This window comes from Centrocercus urophasianus, unplaced genomic scaffold, assembly GCF_019232065.1.
Source record: "Centrocercus urophasianus isolate 14NV4802_14NV808 unplaced genomic scaffold, USGS_Curo_1.0 seq_11, whole genome shotgun sequence".
NCBI classification, from domain to species: Eukaryota; Metazoa; Chordata; class Aves; order Galliformes; family Phasianidae; genus Centrocercus; species Centrocercus urophasianus.
In genome coordinates, this window is record NW_024884253.1 from 40,490,265 (window position 1) to 40,517,606 (window position 27,342).

A 27,342-nucleotide genomic window follows, 5' to 3' on the forward strand; every position below is an offset into this window, starting at 1 on the left:
GAGGTAAGTAGTTCTTAAGAATACCTCTAAACTGTGTTGAAGTGTTGATATCACCTTTTATCTTCCTTATTTTTCTTTCTTCCTTTTTTCCTGTATGAAATTGGCAGGAAGTATGCTGCTTTGATTTTAGATTTTTTTTTAAACCACGTTTAAATGCTAACTTTCTAATAACTTATTCTAATGACTAAATTTTTATAACTTATATCTAAGTCTGTATGGCTCAAATAACGATGAAAAAAAAATGACTTGAGGCTCTATGAATCTACCATTTCATTGTGAGGCACTTTTATCTCTACTTCAATTGATAGCGTCAGTAAACTTTCGATGAACCTTTTGTTGTCTTTTCCTAGTGAAGAATTATGTTCCTCAACCTTAAACAATTCTGCAGTGTTACTCTTTAGATGTGTCGTTTAACATGTATAATTCATACTTTTACTTCAATTTTTATGATATATTATTTCTAGTAAGATAACTCAGTGCATAGTATCTTACTGCAGCAGGAATGAGAAATCTATACCTTAACAGATATTTTAATTGTCGGGGTTTCCTATATCTTAATTCTTTGCATTTATGTAGCACGTATGTGATTCTTGAAGCATTAATGAGAATAAATTAACTTAGCATTGGATTGCTCCTGTGAGGCAAGCATATTCCATCACTGTCTATTGATTAGAAATACAGGCATGAACATACTTTCCATTTGCAATTAATTACAGTACCAGTCCTTATCTCCAGACATTGTTATTCAGTTTCAGTAGAGTTAGAGTCAACTTCAATTGAATAGCAGTTGGAAAGGTTCCTCTGGATTTGTTAGCATAGCCAGAATTAATTTTTTAAAGAGTTTAATTTCTTCTTCCACAAATGAGAATGAAAATTTCACTGATTCTCTGGGCAAATATATTCAGCCTTCATCATGAAAACATGCGTATGTTTTCACAGAGTACAACATTTTTGACATTTACATGAATAAACATTACTTACCTTAAAATTAGAGGTTTCCATTAAAAGTAGTCATATAAGTTCTCTGTATACTGTATTTACATAACACAGAAGTTTAAACTTGTGTGAGTTCATCCTTCTTTAAGATGGTAGAATGGGATTCAGTTGCATACACATGGGCATTTGATACCTTTGAAGAGATGCTCATCTGATCTGTGCTCAGCATACATTTTTTTTGGAAGGATCTGTGCCTCCCACTGGCACTGTGGCATATTTGCCAGCATCATTAAGTGCTTTTATTCCATCCTAAAATAGAAATGGGGCTCTGGGGCCTTTGATGTGCTCATCTGATTCCCTTTAAGACTGTCTTGCAGGTCCACACAGGCTTTCCTCTTCACAGTAGTGTGAGTTCAGAGTACTTGGTACAAACTGCACTTAATTCTCTAGCCTTACAGAGTTGGACAGTGTACAGCTATTATTTTGCTGATTGTACCATTGATAAATCTTTGATAAATAATTACTTGAATAAGTAACCAAAACTGAGAGAACTGCATAATAATGAGAGTGTGGGAGTGTCAGAATGATTGTCTGAAACTGTATGGCAGTGTGATTAGACAAGTAGCTTCTGCTTAATTATTAAAAAAAAATAATAATAACAGTTAAAATCACTGAAGCAATGGGCTTTAAATCTACTTTTTTAATTTATGTGTAATGTAGGAGTGTATATGTACGTGTGTGTACAAGTCTAGAAAGTTGTTTGACTTCCTCTTTAAATATTACTTCTTACAATACAATTATTGTTTTATGGTATATGTAACTTTCTTGGCTGAATGCTCTCCAGGTTGCTAATTTTATTTCCTTCTTAATAGGCTTACTTTTCTTGTATTTCCTGCTTTGACAGTGTGCCTTTATGCACATTTTTAAATTAAAAATTATTTTTCCAGCAGACTATTCTTTAAATTTGCATATTTCAGCCACTACAGAGGTGTAACTAATGTTGACACCAGCAGATTCTTGCAGCAGTAAACAAACATCATTCAGTGGTTTTACGGGCAATGTGTGCACCATTTGCACTTTCTAGGCAGGTGTTTACTGAAACAAGGAATGGAGAAAACACAAAAATTTTCAAAAATGAAGAACTTTTTGTCTTTAAATACCAAGGACTGTAGAGCACTGAGGACAATAAACCTTCGCTAGTTCTTCATTACTCCTGCAAATCTGAAGCTGAGTGTGCACTAGCCTCCTTCTCCTTTCCTTCTTTGAAATTGCATTGTCAGCAGGACATAAAATTTCCACGGACATGCAGCCACTTTATTCCCAGTTCCTCTGACCATCCTCTATAAGTGGTATAAATTACCTTTTATGTTATTACCTCTTATCTTCCGTGCTGTAGAGACCTTTTCCTCAATCTGTTTTACTGGTTAATCCAAGTCAGTTATGCTGCATAATTACTTACTGAGAGAATTCAGCTTAAAAAGTGGATCCAGTCTGTATGGCAGTCTTCTGTTCATACAGAACTATCCTAACAGATGATCTCATGAATTTCAATCTCTCTTCTTACACTTGTGCCAGAAGCAGAAGCTTCCTGTTGCCTCTGGAAAAATACATAAAGGTAAAACCCAACAGAGGAGTAACAAAAGCTGCCCATTCAAAACCAGCTCACAGCCAAAGTCTTACCTTATCACTGCCTTAGTTCAGTGACCTTGTCTTGTCATTGTTCACTTCAGCAAAAAAATATTCAGAAAAACAGCTACCACCAGCTGTCTTGCACCACAAAGATGTTTACTTCTGTTGGTAGAAAAGTCAGAATTCAAGATACAGGAGAGCAGAAAGAAGACTTTTAATTTCAAAAATCATTTGGGCTCACCAATCCCACCCTAAACAAAACAAATAAGACTTGTTTTTATCTCTAATTAGCTAATTGAGGACATCGCCGCTTTCAGTGACCAGTTCAAGTACAGCGCTAACCAAGGCAAAACACTGTGCAAAGTTGCACAGAAGACATAAAGTCTATTTCCCAGCTCTAGTTATTTAAAACCTGTACGAGTTCTACAAAAAAATAAGTTAGCAAAGACTTAGTTTTGAGCATATGATCCCATAGTCAGTAGTTGGTCTTCAGAAGCACACTGAATCAATGATTTGCCTGTGGGCATTAGAACTGGCTGATGCTGTGCTTTTTTCTAGGATCAAAAAATAATTAAAAAATGAAAAAAGATGTTGTTGATACCTTATTCAAGGAGCGGCACATAGGTTGATCCATTTGTACAGAATAGAAAGAAAAGCGAAGCTAAATAGGCCTCATGTTTATTTCAAAGCTTTTTCTAAAATAGCTTCTAAAACATTGACCTTACAAGCAGTGAATGTAGTTCACAATGGAAAATCATGTCTTGTAGTGCTCCATATTGAAAGAGATATTTTTAGCTCCAACACTTTACATGTGTTTACATTTGTGTGCAATGATGCTATATTTTCTTCTTAATTTTAACAAGACAAAAATTAAGGATTATTTGTTTATTTAAGATTTTAACACAAGTATTTTAGAAAGTGTTTTGTGAGTGCTGGTAGGGCAAATATTTCCTTGTGGTTAGTTTTCAGTGAGAGTCCCTTTGGAGTGAGTGATGGAGAGAACAGAAGGTTCTCTGTGTCTTTGAAGTCTTGCAGTTGGATGATTTACCCCATCTTTTTCTAAGGTGAGAGCAGACCTGAGAGACTATGGGCATAATTTTTGGAATTCCACTTTTGAGAAAGCATCAAAAAGATGGGTTAGTGTAGAAACAGCTTCCTTCCTCCCTCTGGAGAGGCTTGCAGGGAATTCTTTTGCAAATCAAGAAGTCTGAGATAGTAAAATTGGTAAGTAAGACAGTAAAATTGGCAAGCAGATTTCTAAGTTCTTCTCCAGTTTTCTCACTCTGTGTTGACTGTGATAGTGCTGTTGAGTAGTTTGTGTATCTTCACTGAAAGGCTGAAAAGTAAATGGCAGAAATTTTTGCTTTCAGCTTCTAAACTTGGATTTTTGAGGTTTTAAAGAAAGCTTATGTTGTTCTAAAAGTCATGTGGAGCCTTGATTAAGTGTATCATGCAGAATCTATTAGCAATTAAAAACTACCGGGTCGTCCATTTGTCGCAGTGTTTTCAGAGCAGAGCCTTGGAAGCAGTGTATGAAAGGGGACGTGGCTGTGTGCAAACATATTACTTCTTACATTGGTTATCCTCCCATAGGTTTGCTAAATAAAAGTCATTACTGGGAAAGTTTAGTTTTTTTTTTTTTTTTAACATCACCTTATCAAATCACTTTCATGAAATTTATTTCATGCCTTCAACAGATTTTACATTTTTTTGCCTTCAGACAAACTGTGAAGTTAAATTACATTAAATAAATAAACGAAGATTATCTCCCAGCCTTATTCAGCATAATGAACTTCATAATAATGCCACAGAACAGATTCATACTTGTACATGTAGACAGAAAAATAATAGTATATGCTCAAAACGCTATGGGGGGATTAATAAGCACAGGATTCTTCTCTGCATGGATTCCTCCCACACAGCACATTGAAATTTATTCCACCAAAAATCTGCAAGATAATTCTTATGTCTGTTCAAAGCATGACTTTGCACAAAAATATGTTTGGATGCAAAATGTTCTGTAGAGATTTTGTGCCAGACTGCTTTTATTTTACTCATGACCCAAGTAGGAAGTGTGGTTTTTTTGTTTGTTTGTTTGTTTTTGTTTTTATAATCTTGATTTCTAGGATTCATCTTGTTTGTTGTTATGCTGATCATTGCCTGGATTTGTTTTCTAAAGAAATGTTTTCAGCTCTATCTGTCCCTGCCTTACCTTTGAAACTACTGACAAATTTCAATCTAATTTGATAAGGTGGGTATCTTGCCAAAGAGAAGTTCCTACAAGTTCAGTGTAAATCTGCATTTGACTTAAATAGAAAACTCCAGGTTGCTGCATTCATGAGGGTCTTTCATTTTGAGAGGCAGAAGCTGCTTGGGTAATCAGCATTCTCCTAGCCCTCCACATTCCACAGACTCTCCCTGTAAGAAGTGAGAGAGATGTGCAGTGAAATGGAGAAGGCATGCTGGTGGAGGCTTGGGGTTCAAAGGCAATAGGATGTCATGGAGTGAAATGGAGAAGGCATGCTGGTGGAGATGTGGGGTCTAAGTCAATAGGCTGTCATGTTCCTTCAGTTCTGCTTACTGAAGATGAATCTGTTTAATCTAATAATCTAATATACTGGGTATTTCTGTAAAGGAATCGCTGACTGGTTATTAAAGCTATGCCTTTACAGACTCATAGAGATCATCTATGACTGCCAGAACAACTACAGAATCCCTGTACTTTGTTGCTTATGGCATTGTTGAAAGAGCTTACTGCATAGAAAAAATCAATAGCTTGAAGACATACTGTTGCATTCATTTGAAAATGGTACAGCAGTTGCAAAATTTCTTGACAAGACTGCAGAAGTCGTATTTATAAGAAAAAAAACACAATTTCTATATACTTTTATTGCCTGGGTGATGTTACTTTAATACTGGAAAACAAAGCTAATAGTGCCCTATGCCATATGTGAACAGATCCTATTATAGGTACTGCAGGCTCCTGGTCTGCCTTACAGACACACAAACTGCTATTTTATAAATTCTAGTGTTACAAAGCTTGCAGGTACATATACTTTTAGAAACTGCACTGGCACATATATGTTTTAGGAATCTATTTGAGGACCATTTTCTGAGTTGGAACATTTGCATTTGTAATTTGGAAAATCTGCCTGTAATCCCCGAACTACAGAACAAACACACTGAAACCTTTCTAGAACCCCTACAAATTCCTTCTGGTGAGATGAATTGCAGATTCGTTGTGAACTCTGACATTTAGAGGCTCTTTGCTCCTGATGTCCAGTGCCTGTTTAGATAAACATCTGAGACACGTTCTAGTTCAGGGGAATCTAAAAAAAATACATATAAAAATAAATCAGTAAAATAAGAAGAGCAGATGACTTTGTTTTCTGTTTTATCCAGTTCTCTTTAAATCCACACAATTCAGGCAGTACCATCATCCTCAGCCTGCACACTGTTGAATTAGTCAATCATAAAGAAGCAGTAAAGTTCTTTGAATAAAAACTTGATGTTCTCCTGGCATGTAGATCACAGGATCACAGAATGACTTGAATTGGAAGGGAACTTAAAGCCCACCTAGTCCCAGCCTCCTGCCATGTGCAGGGCTGCCCCTTAGCAGCTCAGTTGCCCATGGCCCCATCCAACCTGGCCTTGAGTGCCTCCAGAGACGCGACACCACAGCCAGCTCACCTAGTCCCAGCCAGCGCCTCACTGCCCTCTAAGTGAAAAATTTCCCTGTCACCTCATCTAAATCTCCCCTCTTTTTCTTTAAAGCTATTCCCCCTTGTCTTATCACTATCAGACTGTGTAAAAAGTCAGATCCCCTTCTGCTTGTAAGCTTCTCTCAAGTACTGGAAGGCCACAATGAGGTCTCCCCAGAGCCTTCTCCAAGCTGAACAACCATAACTCCCTCAACCTATCTTCATAGGAGAGGAGCTCCAGCCCTTTGATCATCTTCACGACCTTGTCTGGACCTGCTCCAGCAGCTGCACATTTTTATTGCCAGGCCTCAATCCTGAAAGACAAGCCACCTTTGGCTATTCAGTGCTTTTTTCTCCTTCTTCATATAGTCATCTCGGAAGCGTAGTATGCAGAACACAGGTTTGTGCAGGAGGGTGTTCAGTAAGCTGCAGGGATTCTTGTACCAGCGGGTTGGACCAGTGTGTGTGGAAGGCCAGGCACAGGAAGGAAAGGTTGCCCAGGCAGTGTATGTACAAAAGAAGTCATCCTGCTTATATTCATTGAGTCTTGTTACCAGGGAAAGGGAACTTCACTAAAGATGTCTTTTCGTTTCTATGGTTAATTCTGGTCTGTGGCCTTGTGACACAACGGAGCAGAATCATTGCTACTTCCAGTGATGATGACAGGGCTGCTCACAGAAAACACTTCAGTCTCTCACATTCTGTGCATCTTGGATCTGGGCTTAGTAAAATGCAATAGATGAGGTCTACGTTTCCCGTGTATACTCCAAAAGGATCTCATAGCCTGTCAAGATCACATGTCCACAAATTGAACTCTGTGAATGAAGAGAAGGGGTAGTTCACAGTGTAGGCAGTTGCATCATAGAAGGGGTGTGACTTTCTCAAACTAGATATGGTTATTTTTATTAAAAAAAATAAAATTGTTGTCCTGTCTGTTGCTTTAATTTTATACATGGAAGCCAAGGACAAAGAAGTAATTATATAACATAGAAAAGTAAATCAAAATGGACACGGACTTCAAAGCTTTAGGCCAGCACAGATCTGGATGTGAACTTTCCAGCTAGTTCTCTGCTCATGACAAATTTGACTAACATAGAATCAACTCTCTTTTCCTGAACTGGTGGGGGAACAAAGTTTGAATCATTTGAGTGACTCAGTCAGGGAAAGAGCACTTCTTCCACACCAGTATGTTTTTTGCTAGAATTGGTTCCTTCAATAGCTTGTTCAGGAACACAGCCAGTGTGGATTTAGGACTGCAAGGTTCTTTTGTTGTTTCTGCTTTTTGGTGCTCTTTTTGCTGAATGCTAAGGATACATTAGCCTGGAAGATTAAAGTCTAGAGGTTGCCCTTGTGAGGAATTTTCCTGCAATACTCTTACGGTTACTGTCACGCGCTAACCTCAAGTGACAGATTTGACTTACTCTAACACAACACTGCCTTTGGAGAGCTACGGTAAAGGCTTTACTTGTCCTTCTCTGTGTAGGGTGAGGGAAACTACAAGCCATTCACATAGATCAATCTAAAGATTTATTTGCAGCAGATAAGTAGGGAACTAAGCAGTAAATCTATTCCATCTACTTCAGCTACAGACATCTCAAACACTCTCCTGCTTGAGAGACTAGCACAAACCTAAAACACCTCCCTCCAGTTCAGAAGTGCTCTCATCCCTGTCCCTTCTTGATTGATCTCAAGTTCTTAATCTCTCCACTTAGCCCTCAAGCAATAATTAAGGCAATTAGCTTCTACCTTCTAGGGCTGGTTGTTAACCCAAACCAGCTGACTCACCTCCAGAGATAAGTTCAGTGAAGAAAAGGCTTGCTGCTTTAAACAGATAAATGCAAAAAGGGGAAAAACAAGAACAAGATAGGCTTTCTTTCTTGTTTCCTCGTAATTTTGTGTAATTGGTATCCTTTTATGTTACATATGCAACTTATTTCTGTAATATCCTTGCTGCGTTCCTAGCTTTCTCCAAAAGCAATGGATGGGAAAGAAATCTGATTACTGAGATCAGGTGTAAATGGCTGCTCAATACTGAACAGATATGAGGTTATATGCAATCATTAGTCAGCTGGTTGTGGTGGTTGGTTTTTCATTGTTCAGTTGGGGTTTTCCTTTTTGTGAGTCTGTCTCTCAGTATGTTACCATTTATGTCTTTTATTCCTCCAGTTTGTACTTTCCAATGTATAAGTTGTCAGTCAGGCTCACGTGATCAGTAGAGAAAGAGTAATAGGAGAGTCTTCTCTCACCCATTCTGGCATGTGACTCTAGTGGCTGAGCAGCACAGTGTGAAGGAGTGAGAGACTAAATTTGTCTCAAACGATTGAGATAGTTGAGTTAGATATCCCTCCTACGCTGCTTCTACCAGTTGTGTCTTAATCTCCTTCTCAAAGATTTGTATTGCTACAGTGCTCAGATTGAAAAGGAGAAAGGCGAGGGAACATCTGAAGTGCCATTGTGTGACTAAAGTAGGAAGGTGAAATCAGTTGAGGAGAGCTTATGATAAACTTGGAAGAAGCACACCAAGAAAGATCCTTTTTATACCATTGTTAAAGCATTTCCTTTCTTGTCCTACTCACCAATTTCAGTCCCTCATTATTTCATGCTTCTGCTCTGTGCCTAATCTTTCTCATATGAGTAAGAATAAAAATAAAATTTGGAAGTGCTGCTCCTCCTTCTACATTGGAAAATACAGGTCTGCAGCTCGGCATCTAACCATGTGTTTAACACATCCAGCTACTGTACAGTCTTAGGCAGACTTCACAGGGAATTGCTGAGTTCCTGAACCTCAAAAAGCATTCTTTTGCCAAAGTTCTAGCAAGAGAAGGGCAGAGGCATCCTTCATCTTAATTTCTTTCATTCTACCTAGTAAAAACAAATGCTCCCATCCTTTGCTCCTGCTCTGGTGGTACACAAGCCCTGCAGTGATGACCTACTTTTTTTCCCTACGTTTGTCTCTGCTGCTACTCTCTAGAAGTTTCTTTTGAAACTGTGTATGTGCCCTTGCATAGCTTCTATCTTCAGCTTTGATACATGTGGACAGGAGAGACAGGACAGCAGGATGAAAGCAAGTATCAAAATAAAATCTTTATCCTGTGTATTACTAATATAATCTGAATGCCTGTGAGTGTGTTTACTCCTTAGGACCTTTCCTCTGCAGATAGCAGCTTGGGTATACACAAGCTTTTTCAATGGTGGAGTAGGAAACAATTTAGTAAAGAGTGAGAGAAAGAAAAGGTGGTGGAGCAAAGGTGCAGGATGCACAGTCTTTATATTATGTGTGGATGTAGTTCTAGTAAGAGCTTCACTGTAGCTGACAGTCTTAGCCTCAAGGGACATTGTTCACAAATAAACAGAATTTCCCAGGGTAGATTCTACAGGACTTGAGAAAATAATCTTATGTTTCATGTTAGTAATTGAAGACGAAAATGGGCTATTGAACTCTTCTGGTGTTGTAGCATAAATTTCCAGCAAGAGGGAGTACAGAGATATTTAGGGAGGAAGATGTGAAGGAAATAGTGTGAAAGAAGTGAATTATGTAAGTGGAGAATGAAGCAACAAGAACTAAAGGCGTAAGATAAAGAAAATATTGTAATATTTTAGGAGGAAGCAGTTTGGAACAATTGGCCTAAAGTGAATCAAGGGGCATGAAAAGAGGAAGAAAAAAAGAACAACAATTGTGGCCATCTTCTAGTTCATTTTAAGTTTTTGGAAAAGGGCCCATGAGTAAATCATTGAATTATGTATGATTTATATTCTCTAGTAATGGAATAGTAACCTTAGGACAATTAAACTACTACTCAGGAAGTTATTTCACTTCTGTATTCTCGCTCAATTCCTGTTTGTGTTGACAATAACTTCATATCTAAATCAGACTATAGAGACCATGTCTGCAGCTGTTGTACATAGCAATTACTTTTGAAATCAAGCAGCAGCCTGTGAAATTTTTTAACAGGTGGTACAACTGTTTACTAAAAGGTTGGCTCTTTGAAGATGTCAGGGCTTCTGATGCTCTTTTGCAAGAGAGTTCCTATGCACCTAGACTGTTGCACCCATACAAACATGCTTGGTTATAGCCTTCTCTTCTGTAAGAGAGATGAGGACAGGTTGCAAAGACATAAGTGAGAATCTTGAGGCTTGAGTTGTTATGACTGTCATTGTGATATTCAGATTTGTACAGCTTTTCTCCATCTTAGCTACTTCTTAAATTTGACTGTTACAGGTTTCAAGTCTCAGTGAGAAGAAATGGATAGTTTAATCTTTTTACAATAGTTGGTAGCTTTTAGCAGCCGGTTGTCTAACAAGTGATCAAAGAATGATGGGTTTTTACTGATAGTCAAAAATGATCGCTCTCTCCCTGTGATGTGAACCTTAGGGGCCATTAAAGTATATTTCAAATGAAAAATATTCTCTAATTCGCACATAAATTGTTGATGTTTCTTTAAAATATACATATATCCTGAGAAATGAAGGGAGTGGAATAAGGGTGAAAACTGTAGAGGTCCTATTCAGAAGGTCAGTATTTCATCAAAAATTAGAAACAGTAATTTTATGCTTAAACTTTTTGATTGACAAAAGCACAAGAATGATACGGGGCTACCCCTGATTTCATGAGTTGATAGCGCCTGTACTAACGCTGTCCTTGGAACACCACTTATAAACTCTCCTTACTTTTTTATAATACTTTTTAATAAGTTATTTATCATTATTAAAAAGTTATAATAACTTTTTTAATAAGAGGATTTTTTGTTCAGAAGATTGGCTCTTCAGAAGGGGGTATAATATCTGTAGATCTCCTAGATCTATTAAGTGCATTACAGGAAGTGTTTAAATCCTTTATTGCGTCTTGGTTTGCAGAAATCCAGAAGCTTATGATGGAACTTGCCTATGTGGCAGCCTGTTTCTCAAGTTCACATAAATGTCAGATGCTTTAAAAATCCAAAATAGCAGTGTATAATGCCAAAAATAATTTAGGCTTTTGAGTCTGTCACCATTTAGCATGGACTTTTTAACAAATGTTATTGCTTTTTTTTTTTTTTTACTGAAAAGCACAGCAGCCACATTGTACTATAGTAGTTATAGTAGTTATTGCAGGCTATTCAACTAGGGGTTTTTTGACTATTTGGTTGAAAATACCTGCCTTCCAGCATTCATGGCAGGAGTTCTAGAGGTCATTAATAAAACAAGTTTATGAAATAAGAGCAGTGAGAAGCACACAAATCTGTTCTGTTAAATCAGTTCTGCCTTTTTCTTCTTGGCAATAGTGGGCTAAGGAGACTTGGATATGCTTCTGATTATTAAAGAATTCCTCCAGAATGTCTGGGTAGGCACCTTTTTGCCAAGCAGGAGCCTTCTTGTGAGTGTAAAGGCGAGTAGGAAGGGACTGCTTATGGATGAATTAGAAAAATATTCCTTTACCTATTGCCTCTCACTACACTTTGTTATTCTACTTGTCTGAGAATTCTCAGTTGCCTCTCTAGTTTTACTCTCACCTTAAATTTTGAGGTTGTTTCTACTGGAGTAGAGGGATACATTTCGATAATGTTGATCAATACCAATTAACCTAGGATAGACTATATTTTATCTAAATTGAGAAAATGTACAGAGGAAAATCTGTGTTTCACAGTCTTTGGATAATTGAAAAATAAGAAATAATTTAGTCTTCTATCTCCCCAGATATATCCTGCTGGAATTAAACTGTTTGGATAATTCATAGTTTACAGTGCTTGTTGGTGGTAAATATGCCTCTGGTGAAAAGATTGTTAGAGCAAACAGGTAATATGATATAGACTGGCTAATAACTGAGAAAGAGCAAATAGATCTTAGGAACAGCCAGTATTCTCTCATTGATTACTGTAAGAAACAGTGAGTCTGGGAAAGAGACCATGCCAAAGACAGTTCTAGGAGGAAAATAATCTATTCATTAGTCCTACTGTAAATAAATGAACAATTGGCTTGTGTAACTGACACCGTTAAGACTCAGCAAACAAAAAAAGGTCTTTTAATATTTTGGTGTAATACAAGTTTTGTGTATCTTATGCAATGTACTCCAAAATATTCACGTTAAATAACAGTGTTACAGAGTCAAACAGGTAAACCCTAGATTTCAGCTATTCTTTTTTCTTTTAAAATGCTATTATCCTCATGCTCCAAACAGCAGAATTATGTATGATGATGCCTTTCCATCATTGAGGGTGAAGTTTTATGAAGAAGCTGGAAAAGACAATTGTAGTGTAACGAGGAATAAAATAGTCAGTCAGGTACAAGTATACAAGTAACATGAGTATGATAACATGAAAATAAGGTTAATTGGATCTTGAAATAAATGTGAGATACTGGAATTTTGTTTGAGACTTCACTCTCTTTTCTATTATAAGAAAAGAAATTATGATAGTAAAGTTTCACATACATGATAATATAATGGTTTAAAGGGAGTATGTGAAAAGATATTAACAGTAAAGTCAGGAAGAGATGAAGACATAGATTTTAAGAACAGTTATGGAAAAAAAATGGCTTGCTAATGAAAAATTATAGAGAGCTGGACTTCTATCAATAAAGTCTGAAAGAGAATGTTTGGGATAACAACTGAGCTTTAGTTTTCCAGTTCTGCCTCCTAGATTACTGTTTAAACTAAGGAGAAAAAGATAGGAAAATTTGAATTCATAATGTCATCTCTTAATGTCATCCCTTTTAATGGAAAAAAAATCCCATGTATGCCAAAAATATTTAATGTCTTCTAATATGTTATTCATGTTACTAATGCCATGGATTTAATGTTAAAACAACAAGAAAACTCTTGTAGGGAAGTTCTGTGCAGTTTGGAAAATCTGGTTTGCATAAGATGGAAAGTTGAGCTCAAGGAAACCGATGCTCATATCAAATACAGTTCTTAGAGGAAGATGTAAGATATAAATTCACCCTTAACCTTGACAAATTAACGTATTTTTTATTTAAATATGAAGCAAAATGCACAATTTGTACTCAGTTCACTGGACATTGGTGTGTTACTTTACACCAAAACCCTCTCATACATACAATCTGTTAAAAAGCATAAAGTGAAATAAAAAATTTAAGTTATGTTTTAGTTTAGACAATTTCAGAAAAATGTACTGAAAACAACCAAACTAGGCGTCAGACCATGAGAATATTCTCTTTGAAAGTAGAATTTGCAAGAGTATTTGCTGAAGCTGTAGACTTTTGTGTATTCAGAGGCAGAATGGGAAGGGCAGAGGTGCAGAAAGAGAAGGAAGAAAACATTGGAGGTACAACTCTATATGAGGGATGAGCAGAATGTTATTAGCTTTAAATTATGATTTTATTTATTCACGTTTTTTTTTTAATATTTAGTAACTTTTAAAGGTATAGAGACAGATTACTAGAAAGGAATCAGATGTATACAGCAAAGTGTTTTCATCTCTACTTAGCAGTAAATATTCTTTCATGCTTCCTTCCCTTTTCTTGCAGGACAGAAGCCTGAGTTAATGCCTACCAGCTCTTCACGTTTCTGTCATCTAATATAGCAACTGAAAGAATTATAAACTTGTATGGGAATTGTTCAATCAGTGCCTGAACCACTGATTGATCACCTGAGGCAAGGACTGGGTCAGCCATGGGAGCACAGGTGAAGACAGTTCAGCTGTGTGACCAGAAAGGGTGGAGCCTGGCTCCACCTCTCCTAGACCCCATTTAAGGGCTGACTGCCATGGGGGAAGGATCTCTTTCTGGAGATCTCCTCTTTCTGGTGTTTTCCCCTATGAGCCTGGATCCTTAGATATGGGCGAGCATTCTTTCTTTGATTGTCTCTTTTCCACCGTAATAATCTTTCCAACTATAACACCTGTGAAGTGCCATCCTAACTGCACTACTCTTCCAAATGTACGTTTGTTGACTGTGCAATATTATAGAATGAAGTGTAAGAAATATAACACAAGTGTAAGAAATGAAGCTTAGCTTTCAAAAAAGCTGCCCTAGACTTCCTTCAGAGACCTTTTCCCCTGGGAACCTGGGTCTTTCACTCGCCCTTGGCATTAAAAATCTTGAAGGCCACAATATTCCTCAATCTGTAGTCATGACAAATAACCAGCATCACAGATGACCTTTTTGAGTAACTGAGTAACGTTTTGTCTGTCATCAATAGCCTCCTCTGTTGGCTCACTGAAGAAGTTAAGAGTTGCTGAGTCTATTGCTGGGAAAAGTCTCTGGCGAATGAGTACACGTGGTGTCATTCAGGAGATCATGGCTAATGGCTGTATATGAGCATCTGAGCCTACTAGGCACTGGGAAGATATGGTAGACTTTGATTTTGTTCATTGCTGTTTCACAGAAACTAACAACACAACCTCTGTTGGCTATTGCGGATTTTTTGCATTAATAAATATTTCATATAAGTGGTATATATTTTTTTTCCTCACAAATAAGGTGATGTGCTCTTTATACATAAGCGTGTAGAAATCAATGAATCAGTCAAGCAATAAATAAATCTATTATCTATAGACAGGTCTTATATGGAATACATTTGGAGTTTTTGGAAATTATTCTTTGAAAAAGTTTCAGATAAAATGTACAACTTTCAGAGTAGGCCAAAGAGAATGTCGGGAATCTGGAAAATGTGTTTTGAAGAAAGAATGCATTTATTGGGAAAGAAATACTGAGGGGAAGGGACATTACAAGAATCTGAATTAAAACATCTGGAAGGTTGCTATAAGGTGGAAAGAGAATGCTATCTTCTCCAGGTATATCTGTTATCTCTTGCCATATGTAGTAGACAGATGAAGAAGACAGAAGTTTAGCACCATCTACAAATGTTTGATGTGTTACATATATTAATAAGTATGTATACAATGTAACGTAGAATATTTAGAAGATGCATTTCATCTCCATCCCTGGAAGTCTTAAGATAACTTCCATACAAACAGTGGTCAGGAATGACATTCTGACCTTGTTCTATGGCACTAAGATGTACTAATCAACACTGCATTGTCTTCTCAGGTTTTTATTGTATTACATGATGCCTTCCTTCAGATTAACCTTGTTAATTTACTGGAAAGATGTTGGTATTTCATGACAAGCTTCTGAAATCAAGTTCTTAGACAATATTTTTTTTTTTTTTTTTTTGTAATGGAGGAGAGTACAATAAATACTTACTATTACAAGGGAAAGATTGAAAGAATTAACTCAGAACCTTCAGAAAAGGACAAAGTGGCCAAAATATGTTTATCAATGTCTCAATATTTTTAAGGCAACCTAATAATTTTTTTTTTGTATAGGTAATACTCTAGGCCTTGTTTGTTCTCCTTGAACAAGTTCTCCTTTTACATTTCTATAGCTTTTTTTTTAAACCCAGAACTTTCATGCTTTATAGATTTCTGTCCATCTAATAAATCCACTTCAATCTTGGACTGCTGTTGAGATGTGTGCTCCCTCTGTGCGAGACTCGCACCATCCTGCTAGGGCTAAAGGTTTGTGCTTGTTCTGTTCGTGAAGAACTGAAACTGCTTCTACCAGGTTCTTGGCAATACTAGGCAGAATATTTGCAGGTAGACCAATAGTTGTATGCACAGGGACAGAAAGAAGAGTCATATTTGTCCACCTTGTAAAGGAGCTCTCTGACCAACCACCCAGCAACCATTCCCAGGAAGTAGCCTAGGTTTAAGAGACATTCTCCTCTCAGTAGCTGGCCCTTATGTGAGTTCAGGGTGCCTCTATCCTGGGTCCACCACTTCTGGTCACTTGGGAACATAACTGCAAACAATTTGCCTGTGCCAGCCACAACCCTTCATAGGTGCTCAATCACCAGTTCAAGCTGTGACCTAACAGTTCTCCTACAGTGCTTTTGGGTGGTGAAGTGGAACCAAGAACTGGTCTTAAAAAAAAATGAATAAATAAATAAGACTGGGGTTAGTAGAATTGCTTCTCTAGTCTACTTCACCCCGGGACTATAAAAATGTATGTATCAAAGGGTGCACAGGAATAAATAAGTGTGTTCTTGCCTGGCAAAGGCAGAAGCAGCCATTTCAAAAGACAATGGCAACCTTCAATAATCAGGCTTCTCTGGTGTGAGACTTGAAGCTGGAGAATGTGTTAAGAAAAAATTTATCCTCTGCTTTCTTACTTCATGTTTACATACCTCTGCAACTGCTTAATGGAGTAGCATAAGAAAATGGTTATCAGTTTTTTGCACAACTACAGAGTCAAAACAAATGAGAGAACAGCTTCTTCCTTCTCTGCCTAAATATTATTTTGTGTAGAAAAAATGTAGAAAATATATTTTTAACTTTCTTTCTTTCTTTTTTTTTTTTTTTTCTGTTGCACCATCAGCAAATCCCTAGTGAATAATAATTTTTGTCATACAATGTTCATACGGCATGTTATTCTCCACTTTTTCTTTACAATGCTAAAACTGTTCTTGAAAGAAATATTTGGCAGAAAACATTGGACAAGGCCCTCTGCAATGCTTTCTTTAAAAAAAACAAAAAATAAAAACTGCTTTTTCTTTTTTAACACACATAGCTAATACATTTTGGTCTGAATTTCTTTCCTTCACAAAAGCAAATTTCAATCCTAGTATATAATTTATGATCTTGGCATCTAGCCCAAACATATGTACATGTTGAAATCAGTTTTGCATCTGTTTAACTTTATGCACATGAGTAGTCTAATTCAATTTAATCTTATGGAATGACTTGTATGAAACCAAGTGTTTGTGGAACAAGAATTTCAGATAGTAGGGTTCTTGAGGGCAATAGCTTCTGCTTGCTGAAACTATGTGGTTCCTACCACAGGAAATTGTATCTAGATCATCTAGGATCTCTCTTCAAACTATAGCTGTAGTAAGGAGAGAAATGATGAAGTGCAAAAGAACATTTCTTGCAAGCTAGATTACTTTCTACTTCCTTTTCTTCCTCTTCTGAGAATCTCTTTACTATTAAGTGAAATCAGTCATTCCTTCATAGCAAGCTATCAGACTGCTGCTGTTGGCTTTATGGTAGCCAGTGACAAAGTTAAATACTGTTGTTTATATATGCTACACTCTCCGGAATGTTATAATCATCATGTCCTATCTGGATGGAACCATGTTCTTCCTGAAACTTACTATTATTCAATGAATTGTGCAGCTGCTACAAGGAAGAGTTATGAATGGGCAGCAGTGTAGATATTCACCATCTTCCCCAACAAAACATCAGTGTGCCAAATAAGAGAACAGGGTTTTTGCTGCTCTGCCAAGTCTTATTTTTCCACACCATCTCATGTCTGCTATCCTGAACCCTGCAATCAGGCAAAAATTTTTTGCCACGGAGTTGGAGGCTGTAGGAAGATAAGAGGTGATGCTGAGCTTACTAATCGTTGAAGATATTTGCATCCCAAGCTGGATTTTCTGTTTTCTTCTGCTATTTCTTCATTCTTCCTATCTCCATTATCTACGCAGTGAAGAGACTCTTAGGAAAGGAACTGAGAAAGAGGCTGCAAGATCTGCTGTTAGGTGCATTAGATATTTAAAAGTGGAACTCAAGAGGATTTGTATTGTGATAATGTAGTCTGGGAAGGTTAGATAAGGAAGGCTTGGACAAGGAGTGCTGGAAAGGCAAGAAAATGAATGGGAGTGACTGCAAAACTGATGATGTAAAGAAGACAAAGATGAGATGGAAATGAAAACAGGGAAATAAAAAAAGTTATGGGAGTAAGAATTTAAAGCAAGAAGTATATGTTAAAGACTAATGTGGTTTTGTTGACCTTTCCCTTCTACCTCATTACACAGCTACATTTATGATTGATGAAAACACCCCTGAAATAAGAAGCGAATTTTGGGAGGCTCGGAATATTGCTCAAAATGTGATTTTATGTATGTGTATTTGAAATAAATTTATGATTGAGGTATTATGCTCTTGAGGGTTTTTTGGTGGCATTTAGATGAAGGAATTCATGTGAAATTCAAAATGTAGCACCTGATTTAAATTCTCTGAAGCTAACAGAAAACAGTATGCTTTGAAGTGATAGAAAAATATATTGAAATATTACAGGATTAAAATATTATAGAAATAAAATTGAGCTCTGAATTACCTTCAGATGAATGTGATGGCTCTGTTGAAGATTCTGTGATACCTTTGTGTGGCTGGTGTAAAGATTTGATCCTAAAGTGTTAAGTCATATAAAGCTTTTTATTCCTGTTGTCTTTGTGGTTTTCATTCTGAAGCATATGCAGAGGAAGCAGGTAACTGAAGTCTTAGTGTTACAGGGAAAATTGTACAGTATTGACCCTCTTTGTAACTGAAAAATTTTGGTCCTACAACTGGGTAGAACTTTAATGAGATGGTCATCTGATTTATACGAAAAGTTGACTGTTCTGCTAAGGTGAAAATTCTGAATGTTGATATGTGAAAATGGCTGTACAGTACATTTCTCAGCAGTGCATTCACGATGTTGGCAAACCTACACACCTCTAATTCAGTGTGGGGTTTTGCAAGTGAAAACTAGAAACTTACTGCACCTTTTATATTTCATACCAATTGAATTTATATCAGTTTTTTTCTAGTGAAATCTGCTTTGCTTTAAAATGTGTAACATTTAATCATATGTGGTTTTATGCAATTTTACTGCCCCTTATTTATTCATGGCTAGTATACAGAAGTCAGTATTTCTTAGAATCTTCCGTGTGTAACACTTGGACAGTGCTGTATAGCAAATACTTCATCTTAACTGTAATTATGACAGGCAATCTATTTGGTAATTGATTTACTGAATTTGCATCTGGTCACATTTTTTTAAAGCATGGAAATGAATATTATGGTGAATTGTTCATTTTTAAAAGGATCATGAGCACATTTTGTTGAACAAAGGATAAAACAAAATCATGGAATTATTTAATGTTGAAGAAGTGTTTTTGATGAATAGACCTTATTTCTATGGTGATTTTTTACAAATGTATTTTTTAATTTCTTTTTTTAGTCTCCTGCACATAGCTATTCAAGCTATGACTCTGGCAAAAATGAAAGTGTAGACAGAGGTGCTGAAGATCTGTCTCTGAATCGAGGGGATGAGGATGAGGATGACCATGATGAGCAGGAAGATCCTGAGAAGGTTAATGAGTCAGATGGGGTAGAAGCTGAGCGACTGAAAGCTTTTAATGTAAGTCCTTCTGCACTTCCTGCTTTGCTTACCTCTGCTATCTCTTTTTACATTATTATTTGTGGGTAAATTTGACAGTATTAATGGCACATTAATTTGTTTGATCTTTCAGTTATTATATTAATGCAGATTGCCAAAAGAAGACAGATTTATTGTGCTTTGTTTAGAATTTAAATCAGAGTGCCATCTTCACCAGTGAAGAAAGCAAAGCTTTGTTTTGTGTGTGTGTGTGTGTGTGTGTGTACCTGCGTGTGGATGTGTGGATGTGCATGTTCAGTCAGTGTACGAAAAGGGGCTGTAGCTAGTTTATCAGAAGACCATTCCACTGGTCAGCTGTTCTCTTTTGCTTTCCCAGTGTATGTAATTGTGCATGAAAACACAAGCAATTGTTCAAATCAAAAGTGAAATTCACTTCAATAAAATGAAGTAGCAATCACTGCTTATTGTTAATGATGAAACTAAGTGTTGCCTATTTTCATAGTCTATTCTGGTTTATCTCTCAAGTTCTATATCCTGTAGACTATTCTTTTCTTTTTTTTTTTTTACTAGCTTCTTCCCACTCCCTATATAATCCTTTAAAGTACTATTTGCTTAATATTTCTGGCTTCCCATTACAAAGCTATTCCGTGGATAGAAAAAATGTCAACCTATCAGTAATCAAGACAGAAAGCTAGGAAGAGAAGAGAGCAGCCCTCCAAACCCGTCTCCTCTGTCTCCCTCTTGCCAACAGATGTTTGTCAGGCTGTTTGTAGATGAAAACTTGGACCGAATGGTCCCAATCTCTAAGCAGCCCAAAGAAAAGATCCAGGCTATCATTGACTCATGCAGGCGACAATTCCCTGAGTATCAAGAGCGTGCCAGAAAGCGCATACGTACTTACCTCAAGTCCTGCAGGCGGATGAAAAGAAGTGGTTTTGAGATGGTGAGTTTTGATTTAAAACCCAGCCCTAGTTTCCATCAAAACCCCATACGTAAATCCATGACACTATTTTGTTTTCATCTTAGTGTCTTTTTTTGTTTTTGTTTTTTTGTTTTTGTTTTTGGTAATACCAAGTCAGAGGTTTCCTTTTCCCTCCTTCATTCTTCCTGTATTTATCCCCTTTCTTCATTGGTTTAAAAATGAGAGACTAGAATTCACAAGATGAACTAATACGGATCCATAGGAAAAGAAAAATAAAATAAGGGATAGGGAGAGAAACCAAATGATGGCTTATGTGAGTGGTCATCATCATGGCTCATTTCCTACACAAGGTTACAGTTAGAAATTTTTGCCTGGCAAAGTCTTAAGTAAGGCAGGTTTTTCTTTAAAATGCTTTCTCTGATTATACTTCTGTGAGCTCTGTGAAAAATAGATCGTGCTAGAGAAATGCTATCTCCAAGCAAATGCCCAGTGCAGTAACATAGCGTTGGCAATTTTTTTTTTCTCCTTGCACAGTTTATTCTATGAGCTATGAGTAGAAGTTACCCCCTTGAGTTCTTTCAATTGATATAAATCGAGTTTACGTTTTGAGCATCAAAATGGTGCAGTAAGTGTGATTGAACCAAAGACCACGAAAAGCATATTACCATACAACTGGCATTGTTTTCAGACATTACTATTTTAGAATCACCCAATCCCCTGAGAATGGGTAAAGGATAACACTTCTCACCAGATGACAACTTTTTTTTGTTTCTAAAAACCAATCTTTTGTATTTCCCAAACCCTGCCAGGAAAGGTGCAATAAATTAGGTACGTACACACCTTATTATTGAAGTGTCTTAGCTTTCACTCTGGCCGTTAGATGACAGTGAAATCACCTCCTCTTTACAAACAGATACCATTTAGGAACCAAACATATCATTTTTTATTTTAATGAATCATCTGCAAAACCATTGATTGCATTGAAAATATTATTGGGGATCATTGAATTTTACTGTTTCTCTCTCTCTTTCTCTTTCCTGCAGTCTCTGCAGAATACTTATGTCCATATGCTATTTTAAGATGTTAGCTGACAGTTTTTTATAGGGTAAGACCATTGTTGGATATTACAAAGAGCAGAGACAGAAACAAAACTGTGTTTGTGATTCTAAATGACTGCATTTCTTTATTATTGAAATAGTGGGATAATGCTATTTCTGAACAATGGAAACACAGATGAAAAGACACAGGTAGAATTAAGGACATCTGTACTGATAAAAGTGCCAAAGATTGGCTGACGGTGTACATGTCAAATTGTACAGATTTCCAATGTATAAGAAGGAGAACAGAAAGTAATTTTTTTTTATATAGCACGTAGCATCAACTTGCATCTATTCACTCCATCTGAAAATAATTCAGCAACATCAAGTTCACATTTCATGATGCAAAATATTTTTGTTTTGCTGTACTTTCAAATGAAAATACTAACAAAATTAGCCAGTGTTAGCAAGCCTCTTCACTGTTCTGATGTATGACCTCATTAATCACTATTCACACTGATGAGGAGTTATGTAAACTGAGTCCCTTTTTTGTTATCTGAAAGATTTGTGCAACTCCTTTTCGGTGTGAATAAGGAATTTACAGTCTGACCCATAAAAAGCTAGGTTGGCCTGACCTTAGAGGTTTATATATATTTGCAAATGTTACTTTCAGATGAATAAAGGTTGTAGGATCAAATTTATTCCCTTGAGAGGAAAAGGAGCAGAGAAAATGATTCAAATATGCAATCTTTGTAATTCAGAAATATTTCCTATAATATTCCATTACATTTCATGGTGGGCTTTATCTCATTCCAAACAAACAAATCACCCTCTAAAATATTAAATTTCTGCCCATGAATGGAAGTGACAAGGCAAGACACTGCTGTTTGTTCCAAAAATTGAGGCTTTCATTGGGCAGAAGGGAAATCTGCAGGTAGGAGTATGAGCCAAAGACTATCCAGTGTCTTTGGAGGACTTCCCATTATCTTCCTGAGATAATAAATGACGTTTTATGCTTATGTCTCAAATAATTCCCAAATGGAATGCATATCCACTTGGTGGTTTTAATTATTTTCTAATTTCTAAATTACTGTATTAGTACCTCATGATTATAAGCAGTTTTTAAAAATATTACCATGGACAGAAGCACTTGACTGTATGATTATTTTGACCCTATTCACCACTTTGACAGTGGAAAGGAATCACTTTGTCTGAATAACAGCATTTGTCCAAAACAAGCATGAAAGGACATGTCGGTGTTGATTTGAATCAAGTACTACACTCAACTACAGCGAAACAGGATAATGATCTCCTCAGGAGCAATAGTGCTACCATTGTTACATTAAATAGGATGTCAGATAATAATCTCCACAGGTGGTGTCTTTTGCTATAGACATGTTAAACACAAGGTTTTCACTTTGTTCAAGGCCAGAATTGTATGTTTTGAGCATCTAGTTGTAGGAGAAAGAGAATTAATCTCTTAGGTGATATGTGACTGTTCAGAGTGTGCATGTAGAGTGGTGCAGCTATCTACAGCATCATATTGCAAAGTGAAGCAAAAATGTAAACACTAAATTTAATTGGTGTAAGTCTGCCTAGTAAAGATGAAAAATCATGCCTGCAGCATGCTTCTGTCAGTTATTTGCCATCTGTAATCCAAACGACACTTCTCACTGCATGCCAGGCCAGTTCTAGCTATGAGGCAAGAAAAAGATTCAGTCTCACAAGTGTTCATGTTTGTTAAGTTTCTCAGCATTAATTTTTAAGAGATACTTACATTTACTCTGCTCGTACTTACAACAGCTTGCAGTCTGTGGCCTCCAAGGCAGCTTGAATAGCATCTTGTTACAAATAGCCTTTGGAGAAATTGAATATGCTTTCTTTTTTTTTTTTTTGATTCTTCAGCTAACTATCATGCCACTTCCATTTTCATTCTGACACAAGCATATCTCTCAAAAAAGCACTGTAAAGTTTTTCTCAAGAACTGTAAAATCGATTTTCTCCTCAGGTTCTCTCCTGTGTATGGTCTACTGAGAATGTTCTCTCACCAAATTCTGTGATCTTGCTCACAATTTTTGATTGAGAAGAAAGTTTTTTTTTTTTTGATCCTGAAATCACTGGCTTTCTGATGAGGTCTCTGGGTTCTGCTTCCACTTGTGTTATGGTGTATCACTTTATGAACTTCAAGAAGTTCTTGAAGACTAAAATAAAGTTTTTCTTTATTAACCCACAATAAAAAAAAGAATCAATTATCACTTCTCTCTGAAGGACTGATGGTAATGAGAATTCCTTTCTATATAAGAAGTGTTATCTGACCTATATACACTATACAAGAGGGGTTTTCTCCCAGAAATAGTCAATGACCTATTTCACTAATTTTAAAAATGCATACTTCAGAGTTGTCCCTGCCTATGGATCTGTAGGAAAAAAATACAAATTAAAAAAAGATAGCAGACAGCTGCTGATGGTATCTACTTACTTAGTCCAGAAAAACTTAATGTTAAAAATGATCAAATGGGATTGAATTATCTTAATAATCTTATCTTTGTTCTACTATCTGCTCCATCCCATCTACAAGATTTCCTATCATCAATCTCACTAACTGTATTTTGTTTGAAACAGCACCTTACAGTATCATTTGCACAGATACATTTTTTTTGATGTGCATTACAAGACAAGATCAAGGTTTTAATAAACTTGTAGTCACAGAGAGATTCTTTTTATTTTTATTTAAGCTAGAGTAAACCTTTCTTGGTAGACGCTACTGTAATACAAAGAAATGTTATCAAAGAGCAGTGTCACTACTGTAATATATTGTAAACAAATGGCTAAGTTATAAATGCCTTTCAATGTCTGAAGATGTTTGGATGTGTAAGAGACAAGAAAAGGAGTAATGCTCTCCTTTGCCCTAAAGACAGCTCCTGAGTTACATCCTGTTGTTCTTCCCAGCTTCTATCCTACTGCCAGCATCAACAACAACAACAAAAAAAACCAAGCTTGATGTCTTTTGATTCTTTTGTCTTTTGTTTGTGCCAATTGGCTGCAAATGGTGTTTCTACAATTTGCAACTGTGCACGCATCAAGATGTTTTAAACGCATCTATTGAGGCAAAGTTCTTCTGTACTGTAATTGAACAAATTCTATGGGGGCTGTTTTCAGAAGGTGGTGTGTTTTCTGAAATCTGCCTCTTTGCAATGTCTCTGTTGAGTTTTATCTTTACAGAGAGGAAGCTTCCATGACTTAACCAGTTTAGTGTTGAGTAGTCCAGCTGTCCTTGCAGTCACTTGACTTTTCAGACCTCTAGGCCTCTGTTGGTTGGAAATGTTGCAAGCATTTTCAGAGTATGAAAGCCTGCAGGTTGAGGGTTATGTGCCTAATTTGTATTGATTAAGTAAGGAGGTATTAAGGAAAATCTCACAAAAACAGTTGCATAATGATCTACATATAGGAACAGAATTGTTATTTTATAGTGCACCCCAAACTCTTGATCTGTCCCTTTCCTTTCTAAGCACTTATCTCTTGTGAAACAGTGGTTAGTTTACACGATTCTGATGGGTAAGCTGGTTAAAAAGGGCAAAACTATTCTCTAAAAACTCACATCATTAAAAAATCCTAGAAACAAGATTTTTTAGCTATTGAAATTCCTCCCCTTTCTGAACAATTCAATGTGTACTGAAGTAATTTTTTAGAAACTACATTCTAATTCTGTCTCAGATATGTTTTGGTTTTTAGTAACTTATGAAGGTTCGAACAATTTTTTGAAAGTGAGTAGCAGATGTTATCCTATTTCCAGTAACTTTGGAATATGTGAAGAAGTTAGCTTTGGAAATAGGAAAAAGGCATGATAAAAGGCATGAAAAGGATGAAAACAAGAAAGTAAAAAATACAACCCTATATTAATTGTTCTTTTCTTTTGTGTTCTGTGGGAGAGAAAAAGGCAGAAATGCAACTTTGACGTTAGTTTCAGTCTCTTACTGGAAAATTGTAAGTTCCAGTGTAGAATAAAGCCCACTATTTTATGGGGCAAAAAAAAAGGGAGAAAATAATGTTCAGCTTGATTAGTTTTTCTTGTACTATGACTGACATATTATGACCTCTGCTATAGTGCTACTTGATGAATTGGCTTGTGTGAGTAGCATGAATATGTGACCTGACTCTAAGTGTTTGAACTAGGAAATAATGTTAAATCAGACTCACTTGTTCCTGGTCCTCTGGAGTTTTACTAGCAAACTGTTTTCTGTTGAAGTGCTTAATCTAATCTATTCAATCCAAATCCATCTCAGAAAGAATAAGCTCTGCCCAGTGATTTCTATGGCTTCCTGTCACTCTGAAATACCGGATATATTTAGGGCAGTCACAATCACTCTTATGTTAGCTGAGTTAAGGTGCTAGAGAAATTAGGTGACTTGGGCTCCCTCAGCAATTATAAATGAAACCCATAGGTGACACACTCTTGAGCAATTATCCCCAGCTATCTTGAGAGTCATCTTCTGGAGATGTGTGTCTTTTCAAAGGTATGAAAAATGAGCCTAGATAACTAGGTTAGATAAAATACCAAATCTCTTTGTGGATAAAATCAGATAGATCTTATTCCTGTTGATCACAAAAGATAGTGAAATTTTCTGCTACCCCATTTAAAGTGCTCTCTTCAATAATTGGGCCAAGATGAGGCCGTATGGAGATGCAGAGGCAGGAAAGAATTAATTGGTTGAAAAATGTCAATTGTTTAACATACAGGCAGGAATATGGATATGTTTGGGTAAATGGATATAGTTAAGTGCTGTCATAATGAATTGTGCAATAGTCAATATTTCAATTAAGGTACTCTAAAGCTGAAAACTTTAAAAAGCAGTGCGAACATCACTGAATGTTTTAGAAAAATATTTCTAGTTGTTTTTTGGAATTTCTTAGTAGGTGTTAAAATTGAATATTTATCACAACTTCACTGCAATCTGAAAGACTGAGTAAAATACATCAAAACCCAGTCTGAAACAGTTGCTGCAATCGTTAAAATGCCAGTTCAGTTGTTCACATTTCACTGTTTTGCCCAAAATAAATATATAAGTACATTCAAAAGGCTGCAGTACTGTACTTTACTATATGAATTTAAAAATACTGTAAGGAAAGGATTCAGAATCCTTTTAACTGTGCAGTGCAGGATAGCTCTGTGCCATACAGTTAACTACATTATACTGACTAAAAAAACCCTTTTGAAGATAATGCACGCCCTGCATATTTTGGATGTTTTCTATGAAAAACTGCTAATTAGAGATTGCTTATTTCTATTATATATATTAGAGATTCTAATAGAATGTGTTAGATTATAATATGTTATTATGAAAGGTTTGTGGCATAATATTTGATTCTGGCAATGAACATAATGCGTACACAAACAGCTGACATGCAGGAGAGCAGTAGGGAGACTCATGGTGTTAGGACCTCAAAATGCTTGATGGTACCTATGGAAAAAATCAATTACTGCTAGTGAGGTATCCTAGGGATTCACCTTTACCTGTGGATGCCCAATTGCTTTGGAAAATGTTTTTGTTTTTGAGTAGTAGTTTAAATGTGTTCTCATTCACACATTTATATTAGATGCTAGAGTATCTGTAAACGGAAGAACGTAACTGTATATTAATGAGATTGCAACTGTCTTATACCACAGGATTCTCCTTTTTGTTGTTGACTGACCTAAAGTGCAGGGAAATATTTATGCAGAAATGTTAATTTGTGAAGTCTGGCACATTAGCAGGTATGCATGTGCCTGTTATCTGACAGAATTGGTAGCTGATTTTTTTCAGAACTGAGTCAGGCCGGTGTAATATGTGCAAGAGTAACTAGACCAACTTCCTTTTGCTTGTAAGAAATTACTGGACCTAACAGCAAATATATAGGTAGTAACTTCAGAGCCAAAAGTTCTCCAACTATAGGCAACAAACAGCTGATCAAAAATTCTTTCAGGTGAACATACTGCTCCTAGTGGTTTAGACTGAAATAGTCCCTCTGTTATATCTGTAAT

The 27,342-nt window shown here is 36.4% G+C and overlaps 1 protein-coding gene across 4 annotated transcripts in view; it reads left to right on the forward strand.

Annotated features, from left to right (window-relative positions):
* The window catches only part of NOL4 (nucleolar protein 4), a 183,867-nt gene that overhangs the window by 117,739 nt on the left and 38,786 nt on the right, over positions 1-27,342 (forward strand). For 2 of the 4 annotated variants that reach the window (XM_042839931.1, XM_042839932.1), the window contains exons 7-8: positions 19,206-19,385; positions 20,116-20,307. In XM_042839931.1, the coding sequence (XP_042695865.1) occupies positions 19,206-19,385; positions 20,116-20,307 (372 nt within the window). The remainder of the gene's footprint in view (positions 1-19,205; positions 19,386-20,115; positions 20,308-27,342) is intronic. The other 2 variants (XM_042839933.1, XM_042839934.1) reach the window with 1 other exon arrangement.